The sequence below is a fragment of the Gopherus evgoodei genome, chromosome 16 (assembly GCF_007399415.2).
Source record: "Gopherus evgoodei ecotype Sinaloan lineage chromosome 16, rGopEvg1_v1.p, whole genome shotgun sequence".
Lineage (NCBI taxonomy): Eukaryota > Metazoa > Chordata > Testudines > Testudinidae > Gopherus > Gopherus evgoodei.
In genome coordinates, this window is record NC_044337.1 from 21,983,885 (window position 1) to 22,011,745 (window position 27,861).

At 45.0% G+C, this 27,861-nt stretch overlaps 1 protein-coding gene across 5 annotated transcripts in view; it reads left to right on the top strand.

Annotated features, from left to right (window-relative positions):
• The window catches only part of LOC115636067 (disabled homolog 2-interacting protein-like), a 218,705-nt gene that overhangs the window by 21,704 nt on the left and 169,140 nt on the right, over positions 1-27,861 (top strand). For all 5 annotated transcript variants that reach the window (XR_003996801.1, XM_030535704.1, XM_030535706.1 and 2 more), the window contains exon 2: positions 15,049-15,167. Coding sequence is in view for 4 of the 5 variants with exons in the window: in XM_030535704.1 (XP_030391564.1) it covers positions 15,049-15,167 (119 nt within the window). In the remaining variant the exon portion in view is untranslated. The remainder of the gene's footprint in view (positions 1-15,048; positions 15,168-27,861) is intronic.

Here is a 27,861-nt window from a genome sequence, read left to right on the forward strand (position 1 = left end):
GGTAATTGCACAGCCCATGTAGTTCCCCCTTTGCAGGAATAAATGCAGGGCTTTACGCATGCACGCAGGCTGCGGGCGCTCTTTTAGAGGCACTGGTGATCTAAAGTGTGGTATCAAGAGTTGGTCAGGAAGATGCTGATGAAATGCTAGCTGGGAATATTGGCTTGGAAATGTTTGGAGTTCTGCTTGGCACATAAGGGTCCATCCACCTCTTCCCATTTCTTGGTCTCTCAGTTGTAAGTTACAGTAGGCTAATTCTTCTACATTTAATATAAATTGTTAAACTTGCAGTGCTTGAGGGGAAACCACTGAGAGCCCGACCAGGGTGAATTCCCATGGTTCATGTAACCGTGCTCTCTCTGCATGTCTTGCTGATGGGGTTGCCAGGTGTCCAGCTTTTTATCACAACGCCTGGTCCAAAAGGGATCCTGGTGGTTCTGATCGGCACCACTGACCGGACCGTTAAAAGCCCGGTCAGTGGCGCAATGGGGGCCCAGGGCTAAGGCAAGCTCCCTGCCTGCTCTAGCTCCATGTGGCTCCCAGATGTGGCCACCAGATCCCTGCAGTCTCTAGGTGCTGGAGTGGCCAGGCAAGCTCTGCGCACTCCCCTTGCCCCGAGTACCAGCTTCACAGCTCCCAATAGCTGGGAACCGAGACCTATGGGAGCTGCGGAGGGCAGTGCCTGCAGGTACGAAGGCAGCGAGGACCACGCAGAGCTGCCTGGCCACCCATGCACCTAGAGACCACAGGGTACTAGTGGCTGCTTCCTCAGAGCCGGGGTAAGCACTGCCGGGATCCTGCACCCCAACTCCCTGGCCTAGCCTGGAACCCCCTCCTGCACCCCAAACCCCTCATCCCCAGCCCCACCCCAGAGCCCATAATCCCTCCCTCACCCCAACCTCCTGCCCCAGCCCAGTAAGAGTGAGGGTGCGGAAGAGTGAGCGATGGGGGGGGGGGAGTGAAGTGAATGGGGGCGGGGCCTCAGAAGGGGCAGGGAAGGGGTGTTCTGTTTTGTGTAGTTAGAAAGTTGGCGATCCTACTTGCTGATCTTTGTCTCGTCGTTTCTTTGTATGTCTCTTGCCTTATACATAGATTATAAGCTTCTTGGGACAGCAGCTGCCTTTTGTTCCCTGTGTGCACCGTGCCTAGTGCAGTGGGGTCCTGATCCGTGATTCGGGCTCCTGGGCATTCTAGTCATACAAATAAATAATAATGAGACAAGCCTGCTTCAGTCATTGCGGGGCTTCACACCTCACTCCTTTGGCTTTCTCTTCGCAGACAATGGGGAAGAATGACCTTTTCTCAGAATCCAGAGGATTGTCTCTTCCCTGGGTGTGCTCAGCCCTGCGTATGGGCAGCCATGGGCAGTGGCACCCTGTCTCCAACAGCCCCCGTTACTGGGCGCTGCAGAGGATGGTGTGAGCTGCCACAGCATGTGTGACTGAGTGATGCTGTGCTATGGTCAGGGCAGATTCCTTTCAGCTAGGTGGTGACCTATTAACACCATGCACCATGAGGATGGTGAACTCTGCCCAATCTGTCTCTGGTAGTTCTAACATCACTCTTACCATGGTCACTCCACCTAGCTAGTGTACTGGTAGATGCTGTCCTTATTCATAGAAATGTCTATTTTGTTTAAAGTTTATTAATCTGTTTGCTTCCATCTCCTGCCACAGCAAATTCCATAGGCTGTGTGTTTTTTGATTATCCTTTTTAAATGGCTGCCCCTTTTTCTTGCATTAGCGTGATGGTTTCAAAGGTTTCAGAGCCAGTATGTATCTTTTTTTTTTTTTTTAAGTTAAACTTCATATTAAAGAAACTGAGTAGCACTAGCTAGAACTGAGCTTTGTTTCGGCAGGATCTATCCAGCTTCCCCTAATGGATCTCTACCAATGCACCTCACTGCTGACCGTCCCATTTCTGAGCTCCTACATTCTCCTATAATGTACATGAAACTTGAGTCCTAGCAGCCTCTGCTTTCTCAGTCTGACTGTCAATGGTGCAAGACTGTGCAGCACTTTCTGTGATGTGACCAAAAAGCTGTTGGGGATGACAGTGAAACCATGACACTCACTTTTAGTCTGTGATTCAAGCCAGGATATGAATCTCTGTGGGCCACTTTCATAGTTGGTCTAAGCAGGTACAACTCCACTTGCTTCAATGGAGTTTCTTTGATTCATAAATTCTAAGACCGGAAGGGACCACTATGATCATCTAGTCTGACCTCCTGCATAATACAGGCCATAGAACATCTCCAAAATCATTCCTTTTTGAACTAGCGGTGCATGCAACTGCTTACGTCAGATGCTTTGCCAAACCAGCAAGAGCAGTAACTGACTGCATCCTCTGTCTCCTCCATTCATGGCTGTTATACAAGTGCTGTTTTCTAGTAGCAACAACCTGTCTCAAATGTGTCTCAGTAACTGATCTGATTCTAGTCACATAAAGCAGCTCAAGGTCACCAATCCTTTGGTAGCTTTTTTTCAGTCCTTCCTTTACCACACCCCATGGCAATCCATTCCACAGGGTGTCACTGCTGCCATCTGTGTACCCCAAGAATGGGCAGTGGTGCGGGCGTGGCACTGTGGCATGAGAGACCTTTGCAACTCCCCTATTACACCTTGCTTTCTGCATTGTCCATTTGCAATTGAAATTGAAAGTCTAGTAAACAGCTCCCTATACAGAGTTTCCTTTTGGGTTGAAGACTCTTTCATCTGAAGAGACATTTGGCTATATGTAATAGACCAAATTTCCAGGAGGAAATCATAGATTATTAGGGTTGGAAGGGACCTCAAGAGATCATTTAGTCCAACCCCCTGCTCAAAGCAGAACCAATCCCCAAATCCCTAAATGGCCCCCTCAAGGATTGACCTCACAACCCTGGGTTTAGCAGGCCAATGCTCAAACCACTGAGCTATCCCTCCCACCCATGTTCCCTTACTGCTTATTTACTATTCTGCTTGAACATGTTCTGTCTCCTGGTGTTTTGTTTGTATCGGGAGAAGCCTGGGAATTGTGACTGGTCAGTTTCAATGTGCCAGACCTTATCACATAGCAAGGGAATACCCTGATTCTTGGGAAAAGTTGTGAGATTGTCATTTGGAATCAACACTTGCTGATGGACAGCTCCATGTGGTGTGGGGAAGGAAGCTGTTTTGTTTGCATTTTGTGTCTGCTTTTCCCTTTTGGAATGAACTGTGTGGTGCTTGGGTGCAGGAAAGATAGGTTAAGAGGCCTGTGGCCTGTTTTTCCCCACATGATGGAGACATCAGCCTGCTTCTCCCTGCCAGTTAACTGCAGCTGTAACCTGAAGGGACCCACCTTTAGGGATGAGAGGTTTATTTGGTCTCCTATTTAGAATCTTAAACTCCACTTAGTAACCATTGGATAGCAACCACCTTTAGGGTCTGTCTGCGCTGCAGTCAGAGGCGTCATTGCAGCATGTATAGACATACCCGAGCTAGCTTTGATCTAGGTAGCTCCAATAATGATGGCAATGAAGCTGCTGCAGCAAGGGCTGCACAAGCCGGTCTGGCACCTTGCGTGCTGCTACCATGTTGCTGCAACGTCACAGCTGCTATTATTTGTGCTAGCTAGATCAGAGCTAGCTAGGTTATGTCTGGAGTGCTGCTGTCCTACCTCGCACTGCAGCATAGACAGACCCTCGGTCGTTCCTGACGCGGGCTGGCTTTGAAGGATGTGTCTACAATGTATTTATTATTTCCTTAGCACCAGCTGCTGTAGATGCCTTAGACGAGTAAGAGCAAGCTCTTGCCTCAAATAGATACAAATAGAACCTGGACCAAGGGTTCAAACTTGATCAAGGGGCAATGATGATGGTGGGATGAAGTTCAGCCCCTGTCGTGGTTGTGCCATCACTTTGATTTCTGTTTGCTGCTGATAATTTATTTTTAAAGGAGTAAAAATATTCAGGGCCCTGATTTCTTGCCAGTTTGCTAAGGAGTGGAAAGCTTTGAATCCCCAGTCTTCCTTCATTCCACAGAGCCAGCAGCATCCTAAAGCTGCTAACATGGGCCTGATCCTGAAAGGTGCTCTGCATGCTCCATTCAACTTTGGGGGTGGACAATGCTCAGCACCTCAGAAGAGGCACTCAGCATCTCACCAGGATCAAGCCCCTGTACTCACTGGAGAGCGACGTGGAGTGCATGTTGAGAGCTCATCTCATCTAGCACCAAAGATGATGAGTCACAGCAGCAAGAAGTTTGGCAAAGGCAGTTTCTTCTTTTGTGAGAGCCAGCACGCTGTGTCTGTGAGGAGGCTGTTTCGCCCTGGCGTGGTACTTTCCTTGGCGATGCCCATGCACAGCTCTCTGCAGGTTCGACCACAATCTGCCTTCTCTGATTTGCTCTTCACTTCTATTCTTCAAGGTCACTCTCATCGTAGTTCCTGCATCGTTCATTGCTGATTGCCCAATTACCGTGCTCCTACCTTCCTCGGGAATATTGCTCTGCCTTGTGCGGCTATGAAATGTTGGCGGTATGAACAAAGCAGAGAACAAACAGTGCAGGGCAAGGTTGTTTTTGTTTTAGCCGAAGAATGAAAGAGACCAAATTGAAGAACCAGGTGATCCCTCCTGAGTGAGTCCCTCAGGATGCAGTGCTCACTCTGGCTGCTCCCAGCAGGATCTTTCTCTGTCAATCCATATTCTTATATTGCTACTGCTCCTCAGAATGTGTGAACACCTCCGCTTTGTAACCTAGCAGCCCTCCAATGCTACCGTAACCGAGGGAATGCAGCCATGGATTGCTCCAATGCTACCCAGGGAATGCAGCCATGGATTGCTACAGTATAGGGCCTTGGCTTGCCTGATCTTTTCACAGTGACCCTCACCTTCCTGAAGGAAAGCTGAAAAGCACAAAGCACACTTAGCTTGTCCAATCCTTGAGTAGTATGGGGTGTGACAGCTGAGTGTGAGTACTTGGGAGGTGGCCATGCCAAAGCAAGGGGGGGGTTACTTCCCCGATGCAGAGGGAAAGGTGCAATGGAATGAAATTGAGCAGAGGAACGTTTAGTCTGAGGATCAAGAAAAGTTCCTAAGGGAGGGGGAACGTACTGGCAGGAATATATTTTGTTGATTTGGTGAATGCAGTCCAGTCAAGCCAAGCCACAGTGTTCTTATCTGTGGCTTTCAAGGCATGAAGAGCTCCAGGAAGTGGAGTCACTTTGCAGTCCTCAACAATGTGTGTCATGGTTTGTGGCAGGGAGAGCCTGTTAGAGGGGAGCCTTCTCTGAGGTGCAGGAACACCTCGGCCTGGACACTTAAAGCAGGATGGAGTAGAGCACTGGAGAATAGACGGTAAACGGCAGCCATGCCTTAGCTGGGGGTGGACAGGGACAAAATGTGACCTGCTAGAGCTTTTCTTTCTCTTTCCTCTGATTGACTGATACTTGCCTGCATTAAAATCCCCAGCCTCCTGATTAACCCCTGTTCATTCTTACTAAACGTTGTTCCTGGTTTTGTGGCCCTGGCTAGACCCAAGCTGGCTCCTAGGTGCCTTTTCCTCCAATTTTTTCCAGTGGACTGAGCTAAGTATTTCCAATGACAGTGCAAATTTTATTAATCTCTTGCCATACAAGGGCATTGTTGCTAGGCAACCTTTAACAAGCTGCACTGTTTCTTGCATTCTGTGACTGCTTTGTGGCCTGACTCTCAAATATACACGTCTGTGCACTTCCATATTGTGTGTCAATGTCTGCCCCAGGTGCTCTGCATGCCAGGGTCCACGCCTGGCAAGAGTGTGGAGTGATGGGTCTTTGACCTGCCATGATATGCATCTGTCACTGGACACACGGAACATTCCTGGAAATATTTTCTCATGCTGTTGACTTTCATCCTAATCCCTCGTGTGTATGGGGGAGAGAGAGGTTTTCCTGGTCCCCTTTGGACACAGATATTTTAACATTCCATGGGTCACTGCAACCTGGTTCCTCATGGGTAGACTCTGCTTGCATTAGTCACCTGGCATAGGTGCTCCTTGCTTCACCTCAGCTGGACATTCCTCTATGGGTTTACAGGATGGCTGGGAATAGCACCTGGGGTTGGTACATGAAAGCATGAAAAGATAAATCTGAGAGCTTGCCACCCTCTTGCGTGTGTACAGGTTTTCTGCTTTCTGCAAGGGTTGTGTGTATGGCTGTCTTAATAGACACACACTTCTCCTGGTCCACTAACTAGAGTATTTGTTTCTCCTTTTGAGCGCTGATCTCTAATGCTCTGCTGACTTGTGAAGGGTTCTCTCCAGGACCCGGTGCCAGGCATCCTACTGGGATACAAGCCAGCCCACTGCTAAAGGACCTCCCCCCCCAGCCTAAGAGGAGGATCCACAGGACCTGAAGCCAAGTGATTCCGGGGGACAACTAATGAGATAACAGGGACAGGAGTCAGGTCAAAGGGCCAAATGAAGGGAACCGGACGGGAACACCGAGCAGAGAACACTGGACAGCGCCCACTGGTCCTTGAAGGCGTCAAGGGAGACAGCAGACGCCACCCAGAGGAACTCTGCCCGGATGCATGAGCGGACGGAAGATGGGAAATAGGCCCCACGGTCACAGGAGAACCCATCAGCCAACTTTCTCTCCCTGGTTTTATAGATGGCCATTTTAGCCAGGGCCAGGAGGAGGTTGACCAGGAGGTCCCATGATTTTGTGGGGCCACGGATAGGGAGTGCGTAGATAAGAAGGTAAGGGGAGAAGTGCAACCAAAAACATAAAAGATATCCTAAGAGGAGCCAGAACAGGGGCTGCAACCTGGCACACTCCATGTAAATGTGTGCCAGGGTGTGTCTCACGCTGCATAAGGGGCAGGTGTCTGGGACAGGGTAAACCGTGCCAAATTCACGTCCATGCTCATGGCCCCGTAAAGGAGCTGCCAACTGATATCCCCAGCAGCCCTAGAATATAGGCTGGCCCACCAGGGCTTACCCTCTAAAGGTGGCAGGAGGTCCTGCCACTTTGTGTTGGGACAGGACATGAGGGTGAGGTAGTGAAGGGTGTGGAGAATGAGCGTATATAGCTGTTTCCTTGGAGCGGTCTGGGAGCAAACCGGCTGCAAGTCATGCAGCCAGCTCACGCTAAAGGGGCAGTGGGGCCAGTTCGGTCCACAGGGCAAGGGCCTGCTGAAAAGGTCCGGAGGGCCTGGGGTGGAGGGTGGGCGGGGAGTGCCCTGTCGCAGGACCCGGTTGAGGTAGGCCCAAGCAGCGGGCAGCAAAGTGGCCTTCACCTCTTGAAGTACGCGTTGGGGAGTATGAAGCCTGGAGAGCCCCATTCACTGAGCGAGCATCAGGGGATTCGGCCAGTCTCCCCAGTCATAGTTCAGGAGGTCTCCAACACTGGTGACTTCTGCCAGGATCAACCTCTGGCGCCACCTGCACACAGAGCTGGAGGCTGTGTAGCAGGGGCTTTGCGAGGAAATCTGCCCCCCTCGGTGGCCGCCACGGGCCTGGTCGCTGAGAACAGTTTCCAGGTCCAGAGGAGGTCCTGGTAGAAGACTGGCAGCCCAGAGAGGTCTTGCTGAAGACCTCTTGGCTGGAGATAAAGGAGCTGCCAGTCATATTGGAGCCCTTGGAAGCTGTGCAGGAAGGCGTGTGCGCTAGTTCACTCCATGCCGGACTACCTGCACCATAAAGGAGCCTCTGCAGGGCTTGGAGGTGGAAGATGTGGACCTGAGTGTGTGTAGGCACTTCAGGCTATGCCCTCCCTCCTCCAGGGGTAGGTGGAGAACCCCTGCAGAGATGCCAGTGCCAGGCATTCTAGGCAGACTCTCTCGATCAGCATGAGTCGGTCATGGTGATGCAATCTGAATCTAAGAGGTCCTCACTGGAGAAGTTTCAAGGATAACTTGTAAGTTAACTTAATGGGAATTTTCATGCAGCTGGTGCCGCGTGGATTTCTCAGGTGAGGCTATGGCAGTTTTTCTCTTTACGCTAGCTATTAATATGCCTATGCAAATATGGCATGTGCAGAGAATGCACACTCAGGAAGGTGACTCAACATAGGCTGTCTGCTTTTTAAATTAATGAATTGAGCCCTTTGTCACTTCTGACTGGAATAGAATTGGATGAGTGATGGGGAACAGCTTTTAACTTACAAGTTTAAATCGAAAGAGTCAACAGTAATAAATGATATATGATCTATTCAAAGGAGCATCCCCCATATTCTAAACAAATATAAAGGCGCTCAATCTCTGAAGGTTACTGCTATACATGAAATTCACTTGCTTACTTGTATCAATTGAAGGAGTCTGCTTTATGACTTGTTTTTTTCCCCTCAGACTCACAGGATAAACTTTTGACTCTTGAACTTTCCGTTGGTTTTATCTTTTATCTTTGTGCTCGCTGGTGGAGTTGAATACAGACATGTTTACAAGGCAATGGTGGAGTTGTACACTGGGTATCTTTGTCATGGTAATGAGCAAATATTGAATACTGCCCAGGAAAAAGCTTCCATTTTATTTCAAATTCTGAAGATAACAAAGATAACTCACTTTTTTGTCCATTGAAACTAATAATACTTTGCATTTCTGTAGCATCTTCCATCTGAGAATCTCCAGCTGCTTCACAATACAAATATTAATGACCTTGTCTTTGCAGCATCCAGACAGTTCTCCATAGTGCTGATTTTGTTTCCTTCTTGCTTTAGAATACCAATATCCAGCACCAGAGGTTGGTTGGTGTCATTTCAGTGAGCCGCTGTTATCTCGCTAAGGCTACCATCTTCTGTTTCAGAAAATTAGATTTAATTTAAAAAGCAAACAAAATAGTTAAGTCTTTGGTCCTTAGACCCAGCCAGACTAAGAGTTACCCATGGTCATACACAAAGTCTGGCATTTCAAATAATAGACCTTGGTCTTAGATGGTCTGGTGGTTAAGACAGAGAACCATTTTCCCTAGAAACTGGACACCAGGAGGTACAAAATACTGTGTTACTCTGTAGTAATTACAGGTAGTCGTTTATTTAAGACTAGGATTTTTCTATTTGCATATAACACTTCAGCCGCAGTTGGCAATTTTATTACTGTGAGTAGCTAACACATTACAGAAGATCTTTGAAAAATATGTAGCGAGGTTTTACTTGAAGTCAACCATAAAACTAACACAAAACTAGGAAAAATAAATTGAGTGGTTTCTCTGAGCATATCAGTATATTGTTTACTGTGTGTGTGGCTTTTGGGTGGAACAGAGGTCCTGTGTGCTGTCATAACGTGTGTGCAACTAGACAGGCTCCTACCTGGAGTAGACAGCAGGTATTGGCTGTCCTGGGCCTTAGAAGAGAAGAGGCTGTGCTGGCCTAGCTATGGACCAGCCGGAGAAACGTGGGCATCTACGAAAAAACTGCAGGGGAGATGCAGGCAGAGGGATACCACAGGGCTGCATGAAAGCCAAGGAACAGTGGCAGGTGTACCTCAAGGCTAGGGAGGCCAGCAATTGATCTGATGCTGAGCTGCAGACCAGCCTCTTTTATCATGAGCTGCATGCCATGCTTGGTGGAGGCCCCACCAGCACTGCGCAGACAGCTGTGGATACCTGGGAGGAGCATTAGACTGAGACCCCTGCCTGAAGAGTGAGGAACAGAAGAAGAGGGGGGGAGGAAATCCAGCTAAGCCACAAGCCAGGACCTGTTTGAGACTCCACCACAGCCTGCCCAGTCATACTAGCTGAGCATGGAGGTGTTCAGTGAAGGGGAAGGAACCTCCAGTAAGTGTATGCATGTGTTTTCCCTGATGATGTTTTCATTTAAAGATGGTGCTCAGCCCAACATGGCACAGGTATCGACTTCTCATTGCTTTGGGGTTTTTTTGGATGGGAAGATGTTCCAGTACAACTGGAGGTAGAGTTGTATCTACTTTCTGTTTCCCTTTAGTGTTAGGTGGGGTGCGAGGAGTGGGTGGGTGCGTGAAGTCGTTCACATACATAGGGATGCCCCTTGTATCCTCTTGAGAGGTCTTGAAACTTCCATGGAGATATTCTGCAATCCTCTCTTGAAGGCATCTAGGGATAGCTGCCTTATTTCTTCCTCTGCAGTGGGATGCTTTCCCATGCCACACCGCGATGACACATAGGCCTGGCCAGTTTCAGGATGCCGGTAGCAGCTATGCACTCTGTGCCTTTTGTTATCCTCAGGAGTGAGATTTCAGCTAAAAACACTACTGCCTGGGGAAAACATTCAGTAGCTCCCCCATCCACGGTGACAGGAGAGCTCAGACTTCATGTTCTTCTTCCTAAATTTCTTCTCCTACCTGTGGGTCTTAACTGCTTGTGAATAAGCTTTGTCTGAAGGTATAGGGAGAAGGAACCCAAATCCCATTCAGATTAACTGTCCTGTTTTGAAGTTTGCCTGTCTTGTTTTGAGAGGTGGGGCAATGGATGCAGCAGCAGATAAGGGTAGGAGCCATTCCTCAAAGAAAACATCTGTTTGTTTTTTCCCCTGTGTTTTCTTATAATTTCAATCTCCTGTCCTGATTAGAGCAGTTGCATTCCAGAAGTGAGTCTGTGTTTAGGGAGACAAACCAAGAACAGCCAAGCCCTTCCACTTGCAAAAGTCGAATTGCTTAGCTGCAGAGCAGGGAATCTGGACATCTTTTTATTTCTGGGCAATGGAGCACTGTGCCTGTGCTCCCTGTGCAGGCATTGGAACAGAGCCGGTGTGCGCTGCAGAATATGCCCCACTGACCTGAAAAGATCACTTCTTGAGCAGAGGAAACATCCGCAGGCTCTTAACCCTTTCACTGCTGCTCTGCCGGCCAAGAGGATGGAACTAGGCCATCTGGTAGCATTGGAAAGGTATTTCTTTGCTGTACCTGCTCATGGCCATCACCATTAAAGAGATTATTTATACACTAAGTGCTACTTTTTTCCATCCTGACAAGAGTCTGGGGCAGCAGCTATGTTGATCACGGAGGAAGTACTGTTCTGTCATGTGCTGAGCACCCTCCGCACAGTGCAGGAGAAGGCCCTGAGTTTGGCGATATGTATGCCTTAAACAGAGCTTTCCATCCAGTTAAGAATTCCTCTAATAAAAGACCAGAAAGAGTATACATAGGTGGCACACCAGGGCAAGAAGCTTGGCGGTTTGGTGTGTACATTGGGGAAAGCCAGTTGCCGTGGCATGATGGGGGGGGGCGGGGGTTGGTAGCACATTGGACTAGTGCACTTACCATTTGTTGCTGGAGACTCATGTTTAAATCTTGGGATAAGTTTCCCCTACGGCCTCTCCAATGCTGTGTGCGTGTGTATCCACCTTCTGGAAGCACCTCCCAACATCAGCATAGCAGGTAATCTCCCTTTTGCAATAGCAGGAGCGTGCCACCAGGCTTCAGATGCATTGGCGTGGTGGTGTGGGAAAATTCCTCTTTGCATAGCGCATGCCAGGCTCCAGTGATGTCACTTGCCTGAAGTGCCAAGGAGGGAGACCAGAATTCCAGCCCCACAAAGACTTGCTGTTGATTATAAAGGGAAACTGCTACAGAGGTGCATTGGCAACTTTATGAAAACGCTGAACTCCTCTGGCCTTGCTGTAACATCAGAACTCACAGAGTGAAAGTTGAGTTATGCTGAGGAGGGGACTTATACAGGTTGGAGTTTCTGATGACTTTCCAGTGTGGTTGTTTCTGGAGGAATCCTTTGTTCTCCTTCAGCTTTCAGTGCATCGTCATTTGTATTATAGCCTATTAAACTGTCTTTGTGCTTCTGAATATTTAATCCATTAAAGATAATAGCACAAGGTTTCCTATTGTTTATTTATTAGTATTAAATGCTGCCCACACTGAGGTAGAAATAGACCCTGCCCCAAAGAACTCTCCATCTGAGATGTATAAACAACATATGGAGGACAGCAGAATACTCTATTCTAACCACTAGGGACTCTCAAGGAGATTGTATCAAGACTGGAGTAGAGGAGTAGTGGTGCTGGGGAGTATGCAACTAGCATTCCCTCTAGAGATCAGAGTTCTAATCTTATCTATGGTCACCAGTGATGATGAGATGGATAGTCTTATTCTACTTGTTGTTATACTGTAAAAGCATTGCAGGCATGCCCAAGAAAACAATTCCTGTTTGTTCTCTCTCTTTTCCTGGGGCAAGCCAGTTCCCCACTCTGGGTCTGAGTTACCCCATCTATAAAAATCAGGAATAATAGTTTCCCACTCTTGTGAAGTTCCTTGTGTATGAATGACACACACTTTGTAAGTTTAATGTGTTGATATAATGTTAAAATTTTTACCGGCATTAAAATCTCTGACATCTAATTCTCCCACTGAAGCTGGCAATGGAAACTGAAAATGGCACAGTGTGTTCTCCTGCTGGTGGCGATGAATATTAAAACAATGGGGAACAGAAGGAATGTAATGTCTTATTGCAATCTTCAATTTTAATTTCCAAGCCCTGCTCGAATCATCTAGCAATTGTCAAGATGTGAAATGTAAGATAGCGTGAGATGTGATCGTTTGTTACAGAAAAATGTTTGTTGCATTCTCAGTTCACTGTCCAGAGTTAAGAGCTGTTACTGGGTTTTAAAGAAGTGGCTTTATATATATAATATATGTAATATTACAACATATAATATTTTAGCTAGGCCTGCAGAGAGAAAGGCAGTCCAATCTCTTGCTTCTGGATTGAAGTCAGTTTGCCACAGGGGTTAGGGAAGAATGCACAATTGGCCAGTTGCATTTTTTCCCTTTGACCTTCTTCTGAAGCATCACGTATTAGTTATTGCCTGTACCAGGAGACCACACTTGATGGACTGAGGATCTGGTCTGGTATGGCAGAAACTACAGTATGTCCAAAAGAAAGTTGCTGGATCTTTCTTTTTCGGTTGCCTTGGAGGAAATAATGGTACGGAGAGGCTATATGGGTGTGGCGAAATGCTTCTCCCTCCCTTTCAGAGCTCAGATACCCCACTGAGGCCAGTGATTATACAACTGGATTTAAACTGTTGTGTGGGCTAAATTCCCTTGGCTTTACTCCTGAGGTGAATTTCACCCAGAGTGTGTTTAATGTTGGGTAACATATAAAAGGTCCGTTTCTCTGTGTGCTGGACAGGCAAGAGACTATAGAGTGACATAGCAAGTGTGGGGATGTCTAAGGCATGCATGAAAGGACAAGTGGTCTGGCAAATCTGAGGCAATAGATGAGGATATAACCTTTGAGACTTATTGTTTGGGTGTTTTTTTTAAAAGACCCCCAGATTTGCTACTGCAGAGAGACCTTGTGTTCCCCTTGTCTAGGCTTCCTCTCACTTCCCTGTTCCATAGAGAGGAAAATGCTATAATGGCTATTTTCCACAGCTACAGTGTTTTCTGAAAGGGCCTTCACTGTCTTGTGCATTTCTCTCATCACATGACCTGGTAGTCACATGTTCTGCTACGGATGGTCTAGATAATACTTAGTTCTGGGTGCAGGGGACTGGACTAGATGACCTCTCAAGGTCCCTTCTAGTTGATTCTATCCCCATTCCAATTAAACAAGTGGTTCTGAAAAAATGACTTGGCCTATGAATACAGGTTACATGCCGCATTCATGGGTGACATGGCCTTTGGGTGAATCTTAGTCACCTTTATCTATCTGATTGTCTGTCTGTTTTTTGATACAGTTGCAAACTAGATAGTTGCTTGTGAATCAGAAGCCTGCATACACTGCCCCAGGAAGTCCTGGTACTCCAGGAACATCTTATCTGACCCATTGACACTGTGTCCGGGAATGAGTGTTTTTCTGAGAATGGACAAATTTAGGGGCTGTGTTTCATTTAGCTGTACTTGGTTCTTCTCACAAGTCTCTTCCTGAGAGTGAGACACACTATTTACACAATGCATTTGTTTGTATTCAGGAGACACCTAGAGAGACGTAGAACCAGTTCCCAAGATTGGTTGGAAAAGTGGAACAGGCTCAAGCCTAGCATGGCTGGACATGCTCCATGGGTCCCAGGTGGGGGTACTGCCCCAATTTACCTGCGAGTGAGGTTCCTCTCTCCTGTATGTCAGAACCTAGTTTGGGCTAAGCATGTCACCACCACCTCAGTGAGGATAGGACTGAGAAGAGGCACATGCTAGATCTCAGCTTGTGAAATAACTGGCCAAGGTGCTTGCTTCCATCTGCCTCAGCCCCCTGCTATGGCCATATATCCTAGAGAGGGGAATTGCTCTCTGGGCTCCTATCACCATGTTTTTGTTCCTTTTAAATGCCTTGTTACCTTATGGCCATTATGGCGGTCCCCTCAGCCCTTCTCCCATCCTGTAAGGGCTGGGCACTGTAGCAGCATGATTCTTTTATTGCCTTACTTTGTTCAGATTATGTTGGACAGTAACGCATAGCAATAAGCAAATAACATATTAGAAGCTTTGCTATTAAAATATTTAATGCTAGCCTTAAAGCACTGCAGTGACTGCTACTTATATTTCATAGGGGAGAGGGGAGGCGGCACTGTGTACATGCAGGTACTGAGTGTAGGATGTGTATGTAGGTTACTCTAAAGCTGCACATTGTAGGAGTGGGGTTGGGGGAAGATATTTGATACATTTTTAAACAGTCTTGTCCAGTTCCACTTACCTGGAGTAAGCAATTGGGTTTTTTTGGACAGGTGAGTAAATTATTGTCAATCTCTGATTCCAGTCGCTGTAGCATGGAGCGAGCGAGTCCTTGTGCCTGGCAGAGAGTCTTGGCAGTGGTGCCAGGCTGAGTCAAACAGAACCGCGAGTCCGAATGTTTCCTCCCGTTGGGAGTTGCAATATGCCAGTCTTGTCTCTCAGACAGTATTTTTATGTGAGCTGATGGTTGCCAAGGTAACAGAGGCTTAGGGGAGTCTCGCGTCTACGTAGCTCACTGGCCTCTGCAAGCGCTGGGAGTAGATGTTGGATGGAATCCTTGGAGCCGGGCTGACAGCACGAACAATGCTTCCAGCAGTTGCAGCTGAAGGGTGCTGGAGAGAACAATTTGCCTAGTCGTGCTTGGGTGCAAGGGAGCAGGTTCAGGGCTCTCTCTCGCTCTTTCTCTTTTTTTGGGGGGGGTTATAATTTAGTATTCTTGTCTCACCCCACAGGGGTTTCTCAGCCGTCGGCTTAAAGGCTCTATCAAAAGGACAAAGAGTCAGCCCAAGCTTGATAGGAACAGCAGCTTCCGGCACATTTTACCTGGCTTCAGGAGTGTGGACAATGAAAGGTAAGGGAACATGTCCGTGTCCGTGTGTGTGCGTGCGCGCACGAGAGAGAGAGAGAATGAGGTTATTGATTTTCCTGGGCTTGCTAATATACTGCTCATCTCGCTCGGAGCATAGGGCTAAGTGTGCAGTAGAAGTGGGCTCATTTAATCACAGTGAGGGGTGATTTTAATGTGCAGAAAAGCAAGGAATGCACATCCACCCTTTTTAGGCTATCAGGATTGGAAATCCATCTAGTCTACTTTTTAAAATTTGGTAATAAACTCTAAGCCCCTGCCCTGGCATGCAAATAGCTCAGGGATGCAGCTGCAGAAGATGAGGCTGAGGGAGGGAGGTGCTCACAGACTGTGCTACATTGAGTATCACAGGGTCACACAACACTCTGCAGACAGCAATGGTTAATAATATCAACAGATCGCTTCCACAAACCCTCCTTCCCCATGCCATCGACCCCCCCTTAGTTTACTGGGCTGCATCCTTTGGATGCTTCTTTCTGCTGAGCCGTGAGAGGAGCTTTCATCCAGGAGAGGGTGCGTTGTGGGGAATGTGCAGATGGATCAGAGGAAGCATTTGACATGGGATGGCTAGCAGGGGAGACAGATTTAAAACAAAATCAAAGGGGGTGAAATCCAGTTTTTATTCATTCTGAGCTGGAATGAGATGAGCCTGTGAGAGAGCCCTTTATCTGCTTTATAGATGTGCGCGCGCGCACACACACTCACACTCTCTCTCTTAAAGTGATGCGTATTTCTATATGAAAACATTTATTTACTGACTCTCGCAGATCAAGGTCAGAGTTGGCTAAGTCTGACTCCATGGCCAGTCATGGAAATCAACCAAACGTTTGCTTGCAAAAGAGGAACCTTTCAGCTTTAATGTGAATCTCAGTAGAGTGACACAATAGGAAAAGAGAGCCAAGAAAACTCCATGTATGAAAAATAGCAATGACCAGATGCCAAGGATGATGTAAATCAACGGTTGGGAACATGTTGTAGCAATAGTGGCTTAAAACATGGTGTAGTCTTTCCTCTGGAATCCGTTTTGTACTTCTGTTTTAAAAGCAATGACATCATTTTCTTTTTGGCTTTATTTATTTGGATAGGGAAACAGGTGTTAATCTTTGAAGCCCCATAAATGACAAGTGATCTGTATTTTTCTTTGGTGCTGCCTACAAGCATCTCTCCTTCTGAAAGTGTATGAATGTGAAAGTGAAAGGGTTTTGCTGACCAGTGCAATGCAGTATTTCAGAGGGTTGATGCCTCTGCTGAGATTTTCACATAGACTCTAAGTAGGGCACTGTGTTCTGCGTGGAAGCCAAGTGAGTCTAGTTAGGCATCAGGGGAGGTGCCAGTTGTTGCTGCTGCTGCTGCTCTCAGAGGAAGAGCTGGCTGCATTAGACACTGTTTTCTCTAAAATATACATCAAAAGTCTAGGTTTGTTTCTCTGTGTGAATTGGTAACGTGGGGGAGAGAACTTTGCTGTTTGTCATCCCTGCAGAGAAGGTCAAGGACCCAGAGTAATCCACCACAAATTAGGACTTGTAACTTCCTTTCCTTTCCCTTCTGTGGATAAGTCTCTCTCCCAGGGTGAGTGTCTCAAGAGTTCTTGTTAGTCTGCTGTCAGATACAGACAGGCCTTCTGCAGCCTTCATATTGGCAGGTTCTTTGAGTGGCTGTTGTAGGTTTTCAGTGTGGTCTTCAGGGGTGGGGAAGAGTAAAGGTGACATTCACTAGCAATGAACACAACAACCGGTAGTTGTGCATAGGAGAGCTAAGGAACTGAAAATGCAAGGTAGGGTGACCAGATGTCCCGATTTTTTTTTTGTTTGTTTGTTTGTTTTTTAAATAGGGACTCCTGATTTTTTGGGTTTTTTTTCTTATATAGGCTCCTAGTACTTCCCCACCCCCGTCCCGATTTTTCACACTTGCTGTCTGGTCTCCCTAATGCAAGGTCTTCTGTTAGTGCAGGTATTGCCTCATAAACTTCATCTCCTGCCACATATATTTGTGTTTGACTTGTAGGGGACCAGGCAATGCTTTCTTTCTCTCGAATGCAAGCGCCCAGCCCGTCCAGCTTTGACAGCTGTGTCAGATCCACAATACACGTTAATATCATTTTTGCATAGGACCAGGAATTATAGATTAATCTTTAATTAAAGATTATGTCCTATGATGAAACCTCCAGGAATATGTCTAGCCAAAATTGGCATCCCTACTTACGATGTTGTCTTTGTCGACTGCTGTTCTTCTAGAGGTGAAAGAAATCTCAGCTGAATCTGCTGAGCCTCTCGGAGCCACACCCCAGGGTTTCTGTTATGACTGTTAACTTAAGACTTTAAAGTTCCCTTGTCTACAGAAAGCACAATATCCCAAGTTCTGTATATAAAAGGACGAGAATGTTTCACACCATTCTTGCTCATTTTCCACCCTGTTTCCTTGTGTTCCTTGTGACCTAAGAAATGTGTCAGAGGAAGCAGCTTGGATCAGAACATTTTGCCTTTTAAACATTTGGTTGGTGACTCCATCTTGTATCCAGGCTGATTCTCCTTCCTATCTGGTGTGAGAAGCTGCGATAACCATGCATTATTTGTGCATACCAGGGCTTCCTAGAATTTTGCTGGGAAAGAGATGTCATGGCAAAAGTGAGCAAAGCAATGGATACAATCGAAACGCATGTGTCTTAAATATTAGCCCTGGCAGATTGTAGTTGAGTCGGTGTGTAAGCATCTGTGTTATGTATCATGCCCCTTAGTTGCTTTTTTCCTTTCATTCTCACACATCTTGTCTATCCAGCTGTATATGGTACAAGTGAATAAATAGTGTAAACGCACACACACACATTCAGCCAGATAGAATACAGTGTATCCATGACACACACAGTCATACAGAGTCTGGATGTAAATGGATGAACCATATGTTTTCTTTTATATAAACAGACATATGCATATGAACTTGAATAAATTATGTAAATTTCAAAAAGCAAGTGGTTACCTACCACAATAGGGGGAGAGTCTGTCTGATGGGAGTTTTGTTATAAAACAAAACTAGGAACCATTATTAAACACGGGAAATGTTGGCAGAATGTCTCACTGGCACCAGTGCAGAATTGCCTTGTTAATTTTACAACAGCCTGGCTTTCGTACTTTATATTGGCACAAGGAAAGAGGCCATGTTCTCATGGACGGTCAGAGAGCTGCTCCCTTCTTAGAGGAGGGATGGCAGTTCTGACATGCCTGTTCTCTTCTTGGCTGGAGTTTAAATGGCATATGCAAAGGTTCCACTTTCATATCCAGGCATTTATTTGTGAAGTTGGGGGGAGAGAGAGAGAGAGAGAGCGTGTGTGTGTGCATGCAGAGCAATTGAACCTCAGGGAAAATATATTTAATGAACTCTCAACTGACACCTTTTTGATTGTTTTTTCGTGCAGACTGTCTGAGGAATCATTCAAAGTGCTGTGTAAAATATACCATAGACAGTCCATCAATGCATTAGTTTGTAGCAAAGATTTCCTGTGTGACTCGCTCTGTTGGATTTTATGTTGTCCGGACAGAGATGTGAATCAGTACTGGCCTGCCATTCTGTCGTTCTGGAAAAGGTGCACTTCGGGCTTACTCAATTCAGTGTAAGTTGCTGTGGAGTAAAATCAGAGTTTTGCGTGGTAGGCACCAGGTCTTGCCATCCTCACTCATGCCGAGCAGCACCTTACTCTGCGAAAATCCTCATTGATTTCTGTTCAGCGTAAGAGGGGCAGAACCTGACCCAATATGAGCAAATATTCATCATGAGATGTGCATTACTCTGGTGCAATCAGTTTATACAAATGCAAGGTATAAATGAGGGCTGTGGAATGAGCCCTCCTGTCCATTTGTTGGTTATTCATATTGCTCGTTAGCGGTAAACGAGGGTTCAGTAAAAGCAGCTGCGGCTTGATTTATTACGGTGACCGACAAAGTTTTTATTGTGAAGTGCTGAATGTTCATCTTTGTATCAGCCACTTTGGAATCTGCCACAAATCAAGCATTTGGCGAATGTGTTCTCCTTAATTGGACCCCCGTTCTTCCAGTGAAATACGTGATGAGTTACAGTGCTTAGTTCAGGTCGGAGACACAGAGAATGGCAGTGGATAACTAAGGGGGGGTGGGGGGATTACTCTGCTGTAGTCATTAATTACTGCTGTTAGTTTATTTCCAATTGATTTTTATTATACTGACCTTTTGAAAAATATATTCAAAGAGAAAGAAGATTCCCAGGAGTTGAGACCTTTTACATGGGACTTTTTTTTTTAGACTTAAGTTTATAAGCAATGAATCTGATCCTTCTTCCTCTGAAATCAATGGGAAAACTGCCCTTGAGCTCAGTGGGATCAGGCTGGGGCCCTCATCTAGAGAGGAAAACTGTGTGTCTGTGTTTTTTTTTCTCTGCTCACTGCTGTAATGACTGTTGACAGTGTCCTGAAGTCTGAGTGTTCGAACTCTCAGAAACGTCTTGGCAGGGTCTGAGTTCAGGAGTAAATGAGTCCCTAGCTGTAGGACTTCCTTTTAATTGAGGATCTTCAGAAGGGTGGGGGTTTGGATTTGCTGGTTCGGTCATCGAGAAATGGAGGACAAGATTGCCCTCCGATAACTGGTGAGCAGCCAAGCTTGCTAACATCAGTGCTGGCACACTCGGTCTGTCTTGGAGCTAAATCACAATACAATTGAGATAATTAACCATCTGTTGGCGTGTGACATGCCTACTGCTTTCAACCGGACTTAAATGGACTGCCTCGCCTCCCGTCTGGGATCTGTGCAAGATCCTGGTTTGGCTTCTCTAGTGCAGTGGCAAAGATCTCGTGTTGGGGCTTTCACAACAATAAAGGGTATTTTAAAAATATCATCTGAATTCTGTGCTGTCCAAGATGCTGGATTCTCAGCCTGGCAGAAGGAAGTTCTTTTCCTTAGGAAAGGTGTAGCATGGGCAGCAGCACTACCTGTCTCCCAACCTCCACCTTAATTGGAAGGAGCCATTTCTAGGGTCCGTAGATCTCCATGTTTTCTCCCAACTTTGTCTTCTCGGCTAAGCTAGCAAGGAAGCCAACTGCGGCAGCTTTTTTCTTCGATATGCCAACCTGTCCCCTGGAAACTAGACTGAGCCCACCGACGGCTTTGCCCTGAGGCCCTCGTCAGGTGGTGATAACTTTCAATCTCTCCCAAGCTGGGGTGGATTTGAACTGGTGCCCTACATATGAAATATTCCAGTTGTTCTTTATGAACTCAACTCCAACTCTGTTATATCAAGTTTAATTTACTGAATTAACAGACTTGCATGGAGTGGTAGTTCCCTTACAACTCATCATTTAGCACAGGATGGGTTATTTGGCCCTGGATGTCATGGTTATAAGGTTTTCGTCGCGGGAGATTGGGTTTCTTTTTCTTTTGGGTTTTTATTTTTGCAGTGATGGATGACTACATGGCAGAGGCAGCTAGTGTTCCACACAAGGTTAAGGGCCTGGACTTTTCTTCTCATCTCTCATATCTAAGGCTTTGATTTACACCTGTCTTCTTGGAAATCATTATATAAACTAGAGCAGAGTTAGACTAGGCAGCTGTACAGTCTACTTTTCATTGCATGAGTACCCTCAGATTACATTGACATGGTGAAATATAATCCTTTACTTTTTCCACTTTTACTTCCCTGTGCGTGTTACTCTGGTATAAACTCACTGAAATTAATGGGGTTTTGGGTGTTAGCAGTGCAACATCCCCTAAATGTTTGTATGGTGTTAAAGGGGAAAATCCCATCAGCTCCTTCTGTATATAGATAATCAATGTTTCAGCCTGTTAAAATGATCATATGGTACTTCTATATAAAGATGTAAGTTCATCAAGCACTTGGGACCTTTTGTACCTTTTATTATGAACAAATACAGAAGTAAATCAGCAAAATAAATAAATAACCCTCTAAATTGTTTAATTACAATATTGATCTTTCCTGAGTATACTTTTCTGTGCATACCTAGAACTATTTAGAATTAAGAGACACTCAATTACAAAGGTTTGTGATTATTTTGCACGTTTTCCTGCATAATTCCAGGGGATAACATTACATTTAAGGGTTTTTTGGCTCTGCAAAAGTCTGAACATATGGCCAATTGTTAAATGAGCCTCGGTCTTGGAACGGTTGCAGCAGTGAATTTAATGCATAGCAGTGAGGACTTACAGTAGCATTCCCCCCTCCCCAAATTCTTTTCTCTATCCTAAATTCTTATTTACAGCCTTTGGGGGGAGAGAATATGCGGAACCAGCAGACTGTGACACGTTTAATTCCTGGATCTGGGCTAGAGCTGTCAGTTCTGTGGGTTTTCAAGCACTTGAAAGGCTTCTTTTGGCCTAGCAATAGCATATATATCACTTTAAAAAGCTGCACTGTTCTAAGAAAGTACATTGGCGAATGAAATCTTTTTTAGATCTAAATGGCAATTGTTTATTCTTCGGGAATCAGATCTGCTACAATTCTATCATAGTGAAGGTGGTTGGGCCTGATGAGAATACAGTGGCCTCTGAACCTGCATTGCAAAGTCTGAGAGAGTCACTTTATTTCCTGTGTGAGGAAAGATGACTCATATTGCAGAACTAGGCCACTGGCTGGCCTTGGAATGCATGAATGCCTTTCAGAGCTGTGTTAGGAAGTGCCAAAGTGCACTCTCCTCCAGCTACTTACTTGAATAGCATGAGACGGTGGGGGTTTTCAGGCAGGTTCAGTTATTAAAAGCAGGGTGTTCAATCAAAAGTGAACTAATAGTGCGCTGAACACTGCAAACAGGCCTGTGGCTTTCATGATGACAAGCCTGCTTTCCGAATGCACTGTTCAGGCTGTCAAACTTGATGATACCATGTATGAAAACCATTTAGCTCTATCAGTAATCAGGAATTGAAATGCAAAACACAACAGCGGAGGACAGTAAGAAACAAGGAACATTTGACAGATAATTGGGTCTGTTTTATCACGCACTAGATGGTGTCTGCTCCCACCCCCCATCAGTGAACAATAACATGTGGCTAAGATTCAAGGACAATAGCAGGGTTGCTGGCCTCCTGTAGTACCTGCACTTATTTCCAGGCAGCCTTGTCTAGGAATATGCAAATCAGCCTGTTAATGGGATTCCTTTGCAAAATATTTCATGAACCAGAAAATTAATTACTGGTCTCTAATTAATGGCTATGTTGGAAGACTATGGTAAAATGAAGAAGGGAGCTGCTTTGCAGAAAGAGAATATCTGTTCTCCACCGAAAGGTAATGTTCATCCTCTTTTATCACAGCATTAAATAAACAGAGTCAGGGTACTCAAACATTAAAGAAGGGAAGCTGTTCTTAGTGGTAAGAGGTTGTTTGTAGTTTGATTCACAAGAAGCACTGAATCAGAAGCAAAGGTTCTCCTTTAGAACCAGAAGTATTCAACCATGTAAAATACAATAGCTTCCCTTATACAGGTGGCTTAGGTTTACACCATGTTGACAATAATATTTATTCCCCTTTGGAATCAAATTGATGCTGCAGTTAATGATGGATGACGGGGGCTTGAGTCAGTTTCCTGGTTGGGGATTCATTGAAGGAATTCTGGGAGTGGAATTAGCAGTTTTGTTCTTCATGTGTAATGGTGATGAGCATTTACTGTCAGGGTGTTGGCAAGCTCAGACCTAGTCTCTCAGTATTGTTTGCCTTGAATTTTTTGTCTAAGGAAACCCAGTGAAGGCTCTTAATGAGTATGAATGAAGATGGGCCTTATTGTCAATCCTTAGAGAGATAATTTTTTAAAATTCCCCTTGTGCAGCGCCCCCCCCACACACACACTCATTCCCACCCTCCATCTCTCCCTCTGCTAATGGGACTTGAGACAGGCTAAGCACAATGTGGTGCTACGGTGTCTCCTGAGGCAGGCAGGGCTCAGTTGTTTCCGTGTAGCGAGGTGGGGAGTGCCGGGTGCATTTTGTGCCCCTGAGGCTATCCAACATAAACAGGTTTGACATTCACAAGGAAATAGGTAGGGACTTTCCGTATATTACTTACCCAAGTTGACTTCCTCATTTGACAGAGAATTTGTATTGGGTGCCTTTGAATAAAAGGCTGATATTCTCCTTTGACATTTTTCAAGCCAAGATGAATTGTCCCAGTGAATGAAGGAAAATAGTAAAGGAAGTGGGGTCAGTTGGAATTTGGAGTGATTCTAATCTTCTCTCCTTGTCGGTTTGTCTGCTTCCCAATTTCCTAGCAGCCCAAACAAAACACAGCACTGTGGCCCCATGGGGAGCCCTGCTGACACTTTGACTTGTCTCGAAGGCATCTAACAAAATTGTAAAATCCTTCCTACTTAGCCATATGTGGCGCTACTGTGATAATTGGCTTCATGCATCTTACAATTAGCTTGCAAAAAATACGGCTTGCATTCCTGACCTTTTCTGCGTAAGCAAGGCTGTTGTTTCAGGGCTGTCTTAATTACAAAATATAGTGTTGTGTGAGGATAGAGACGACACTCTTGTATCGTTGGCTCTAATTTGACGAGACATCATAATGGGGAGTTTTCATACCGGGGGCACTGAATTAGTGTAGCGTGAAGCTACATTTCTCTCTGCCCACTGAATAAGGGGAAGTTAATTTCATGCTCTATCTTTTTGACATTGGTAATCAAAGCATTGTATTGCAGCTGCAGCTGGTTAGCCTTTGAAGAATGTTGGGTAAATAAATATAACTGGAATTCATTGTTCCTGTAGAGGTATCAGGTTGGTTGACAAACTGAAGGAAGCTTTTCTCTTATTTTACTAATCTTGAGTGAAATGGTGGTTCCAGGGTATTGGATTGATGTTCCAGGGTCACTACTCATCCACCAACTGGCAGGGACGGTATGAGCCCCTCCACCACTGTTGTGTTTTACCCTTTCTCGGGTGGGTTAAAAATGGATAGTTCCGTTTCCATGATCCATTCAGTCCTTGTCTTTCCTGCTAAGACTCTGATCCCGGGTGCCAATTAGTTCCCATTGTAGCTGATTGCAGGGTGATTGTATGGAGCCAGAAATATTTGTAAATCTACATGAAGAGTCTTTGTCATGGCATTGTGCAGCACACTGATAAATATTACGACTGATTGTGTTGAATTCTTCTATAAAATCTATTGATATTGGGTATGAACCAGAGTATAGTGTTTTTATTGCTTATTAATCCCTTTGTGTTCCCAAACAGGCCATTTATTCTCACTTTGCCATGGTGAGATTTTCTTGTGCAATAAACAAGTCTACTCTAAATTATGTTATGCCTCCAGATAGCAGCCAGTCAGTAGCATTAATATTTTCTAATAAATCCAAAGACTGCCGAAGAGGAGTTAACGTGAGAAATAAGAGTTTTGATAAATGACTCCTACATGGCTCTTGCACAAGAAAGGCTTTTTGTAAGTGTACTGTTTTTCTGTTTGGTTTTACTTATTTCACATTAAAGAATTAAAAGACACAGGAGAACTCTATCCCAGGCCTCGGCATCCAGACCCAAAATGAAAATCTCACAGGCCGTGATGAAAATAGTACTTCCAAACCTGTCTCTTCCACCACTGCAGTGTCTGAAGAACTAAGTGATCTTAAAGCTGTATGCAGTGATACTGAGCACTTTAAATCTCCAAAGCACTGGAGTGACTGCTCAGGAGTCCCTGGTATCCAAACCCACGTGCATCCCACTAGGCCATACTACTACCTTCTCACTGTCATTCCAGCTGCCTGAAGAACAAAGGGTTTGCTCATTCCAAGTCCTGTTTGTAAAGCAGTCTCCTTTCTTGTAGAAAGGAAGAATTTTTTGTTCACACTGAATTCTGACAAACAAATCCTATGGTTGCTTACATTCTGCATGGGCTTAACGATGTGAAATTATTTCCTGCGTAGTATATGAGGAGCAGGAGGAGGCTTTTGGGGACTTCTGTTACATCAACTGATTCCTGCGTATGGGCTTTGTAAATACTTCTCTGCTGGCATCTTTTGAATGCTCTGGTGTTAAAATAGTGCTGTATAAAGAAGGTAGTTAAGGAGAAAATAGAAACAGATGGGGAAGAATGGATTTTTGTCCTGGTGTCTGTAACTCATCGTTGCAGGATTGCATATTGATAACTGCGTTTGTCAGACTGTGCCTCAAAGTATTTGTATAAGTAGTAGGTGCATTGGCTGATCATTATTTTAGCAGTGACGACATGGGGCCTGCATTATAATAAATGGATATTCTGTGTAAAGTCATAACAATTTAGTTACAGCCATCTGGAGATGTGGTCTAGTGGTTAGAACTTGGGGGTCTCAGCATTTGGTCCAAGTACATGCCCTGTGTCTTGGATGGGATTGTACTCGAGGTGGCTAGCTCCTCCTTCCTCTTGTGCCATTGTGGCTGTACTCAGTGTTTAGTGCACCAGATCAATCGGCGGCAACGCGGATATGTCTCCTCAAGCTAGAATTTACACCTCCAGCTCTAAGTGTAGACGTAACCCGCGTAACCTTAGGTGAGTGAGTCACTGAAGTTTTCTCTACCTTAGTTCTCCATCTGTAAAATGGGTTGCGTATCTCACTGGAGATTCATACAGTTGAATGGATCAAATTTTGCCCTGACTTTCCCCACATTCACACCATTTGAAATGCTGTGGTTTCATGGCATTTCTGAAGAGCGAATTCAGCACATTACTTGTGTGGTGCCTCACTATTAAATTTGCTATAGAAGTATAAAATGTGCATTGGAAACGATCATAATCTTTGGAAATCAATTATTAAATCAGCAGTCCCAACAGAATTTGTGAACACAGTGCCTGTAATGTTGCAATCACATTTTTTAATGTTGTGTATTGTTTTGAAGAAATACACATTCCTTCCCTGCTTTTTATAGCTGCCTAGCTAGCTTGGCCTCGCTGTCCTTTTTCTAGCAGTAGCTAATAGCTGATACTTCAGAATAAGGCAAAGCAGATAGTAATTATCAAGTTGTGCAGTGCCTGAAGTGTGGGTAAGGGGCAAATCGCTTCCTGACCCCTATCCATGCTCAGCATGCATGTGCACCCTGGCACATGGCAAGTGATCACTTCCATGTAACCAGAGTGGGAAATAGTGGCAGTGTTCAGGTTCTGTCCACACTCCCAGAGTAGCTGGAGGATTTGGCTAAAACAGTCTGCAGGAAAAACAGTTAACCATGTTGCTAAGTTAATGTTTATTGTTAGGCTTCAGAGTCATCAACTCGCTGAGATGTGCTCATTCACATCTGTCAGCGAGGTGTTGTTTCCGATGGTTTACCTGCGACTCAATAAAAGAATACTGCATAGGGTCACATTCTGCAGGGCTTTCTGTTATGTGCCTCTCCCCCCTCCCAAATCCGATAGCTAGAAACCATGTTGTCATTTTTTTTTTTAAATTAAACCTTACCATTCTGTCTATTTCTGCAGAATTTAATTAATTGTACTTAGCATTTCTGGGGGCTTCCACAGACATCCTGGCTCAGCATAGTCCCATTCCTTATACCATTTATAACTTGTATACTGCAAAGGTTATTATTGGTTATAAAATTATCCAGCCCTTGTTTCAGTTAATATGATTTTAAATCTTGCTTTAGTCCTCTGTGAATTCAGCCATAACAAATACCTTTCTCTTTTGGTGGAAGGGAATGTTTAAGGTCAAGTTTAGTTTGAGTTCTTTTCTCTTCTGTTTTAAATTCCACAATACCTTAATTTTCAGCTTTCTGTGCAGTGGAACAGGAAGAGCTGCATATGGAAATATAACAGCCTGGGCAACGTTTTCAAGCCTTTGTTTGAAGTGCTTCCAAAAGATACAGATGTTTGACATGTATGTCTTGTTATCCAATCTCGTACCGCAGTGACCATGCACAGAAATTCATTGATTGTAGCTGGAGGCAACCTGTGCACTGGGCTCACTGCTGGCTACTAGCTCCTCAGAGCACTGGATATGATGATGATCTAGGCTTGTGAATACAAAATAATTGTGTCAAGTACATCCATCGATTAGAAGAAAAAGCTGGGCAAAAATATACCACTCTTCCTCTTCATTACCCCACATATTAACAGTCTTCTGCATATTATCGTGGTCCTCTGTATTGAAATTATCATGATCAGTAGGGAGCTCTCACCGACTGTTTTGCAGTGCGTATATATTGTTCCTGGTGTAATATTACAGGCTCATTTTACTAGCTACAATATTTGTGGATTTGATTTTTGGTACATTTACTGTCTCAGTCCCATTCTCTGCAGCAAAATTCAGACTGTGATTTTTGAACAACAAAAAGAGCAAGAATTTAATTTAACCACTTGCATGTTCAGTGCATTTGAGCAACAAATAAAATAGTAGTGTTCGAAAATATTTCCAGTTGCCTTGAATCAATGCAAGAAATAAATTGCAGTACACTTGGCTTAACCCACATGGTTTCTGCCTGTAGAATGACGTGATAGAGGGATTTAGCAATTCATTGTATGTAGAGGGAAAGGGCATTAATTCAGAAAACAATTTAAATGCATTAGTAATGCAAAAGCCATAGATTTTATATCAGGCTCTCCCCTTTTATGTAGATTTACAAATATTTCTGGCTCCATGCAATCACCCCTGTGTTCTGTTGCCAGTGCATGAGGGAATACACACAAGTGCTGCTTCTCTGTAGGACTCCTTCTGAAAACTAGTCCTGAAATAGTTATCAAGTGATTTACATAA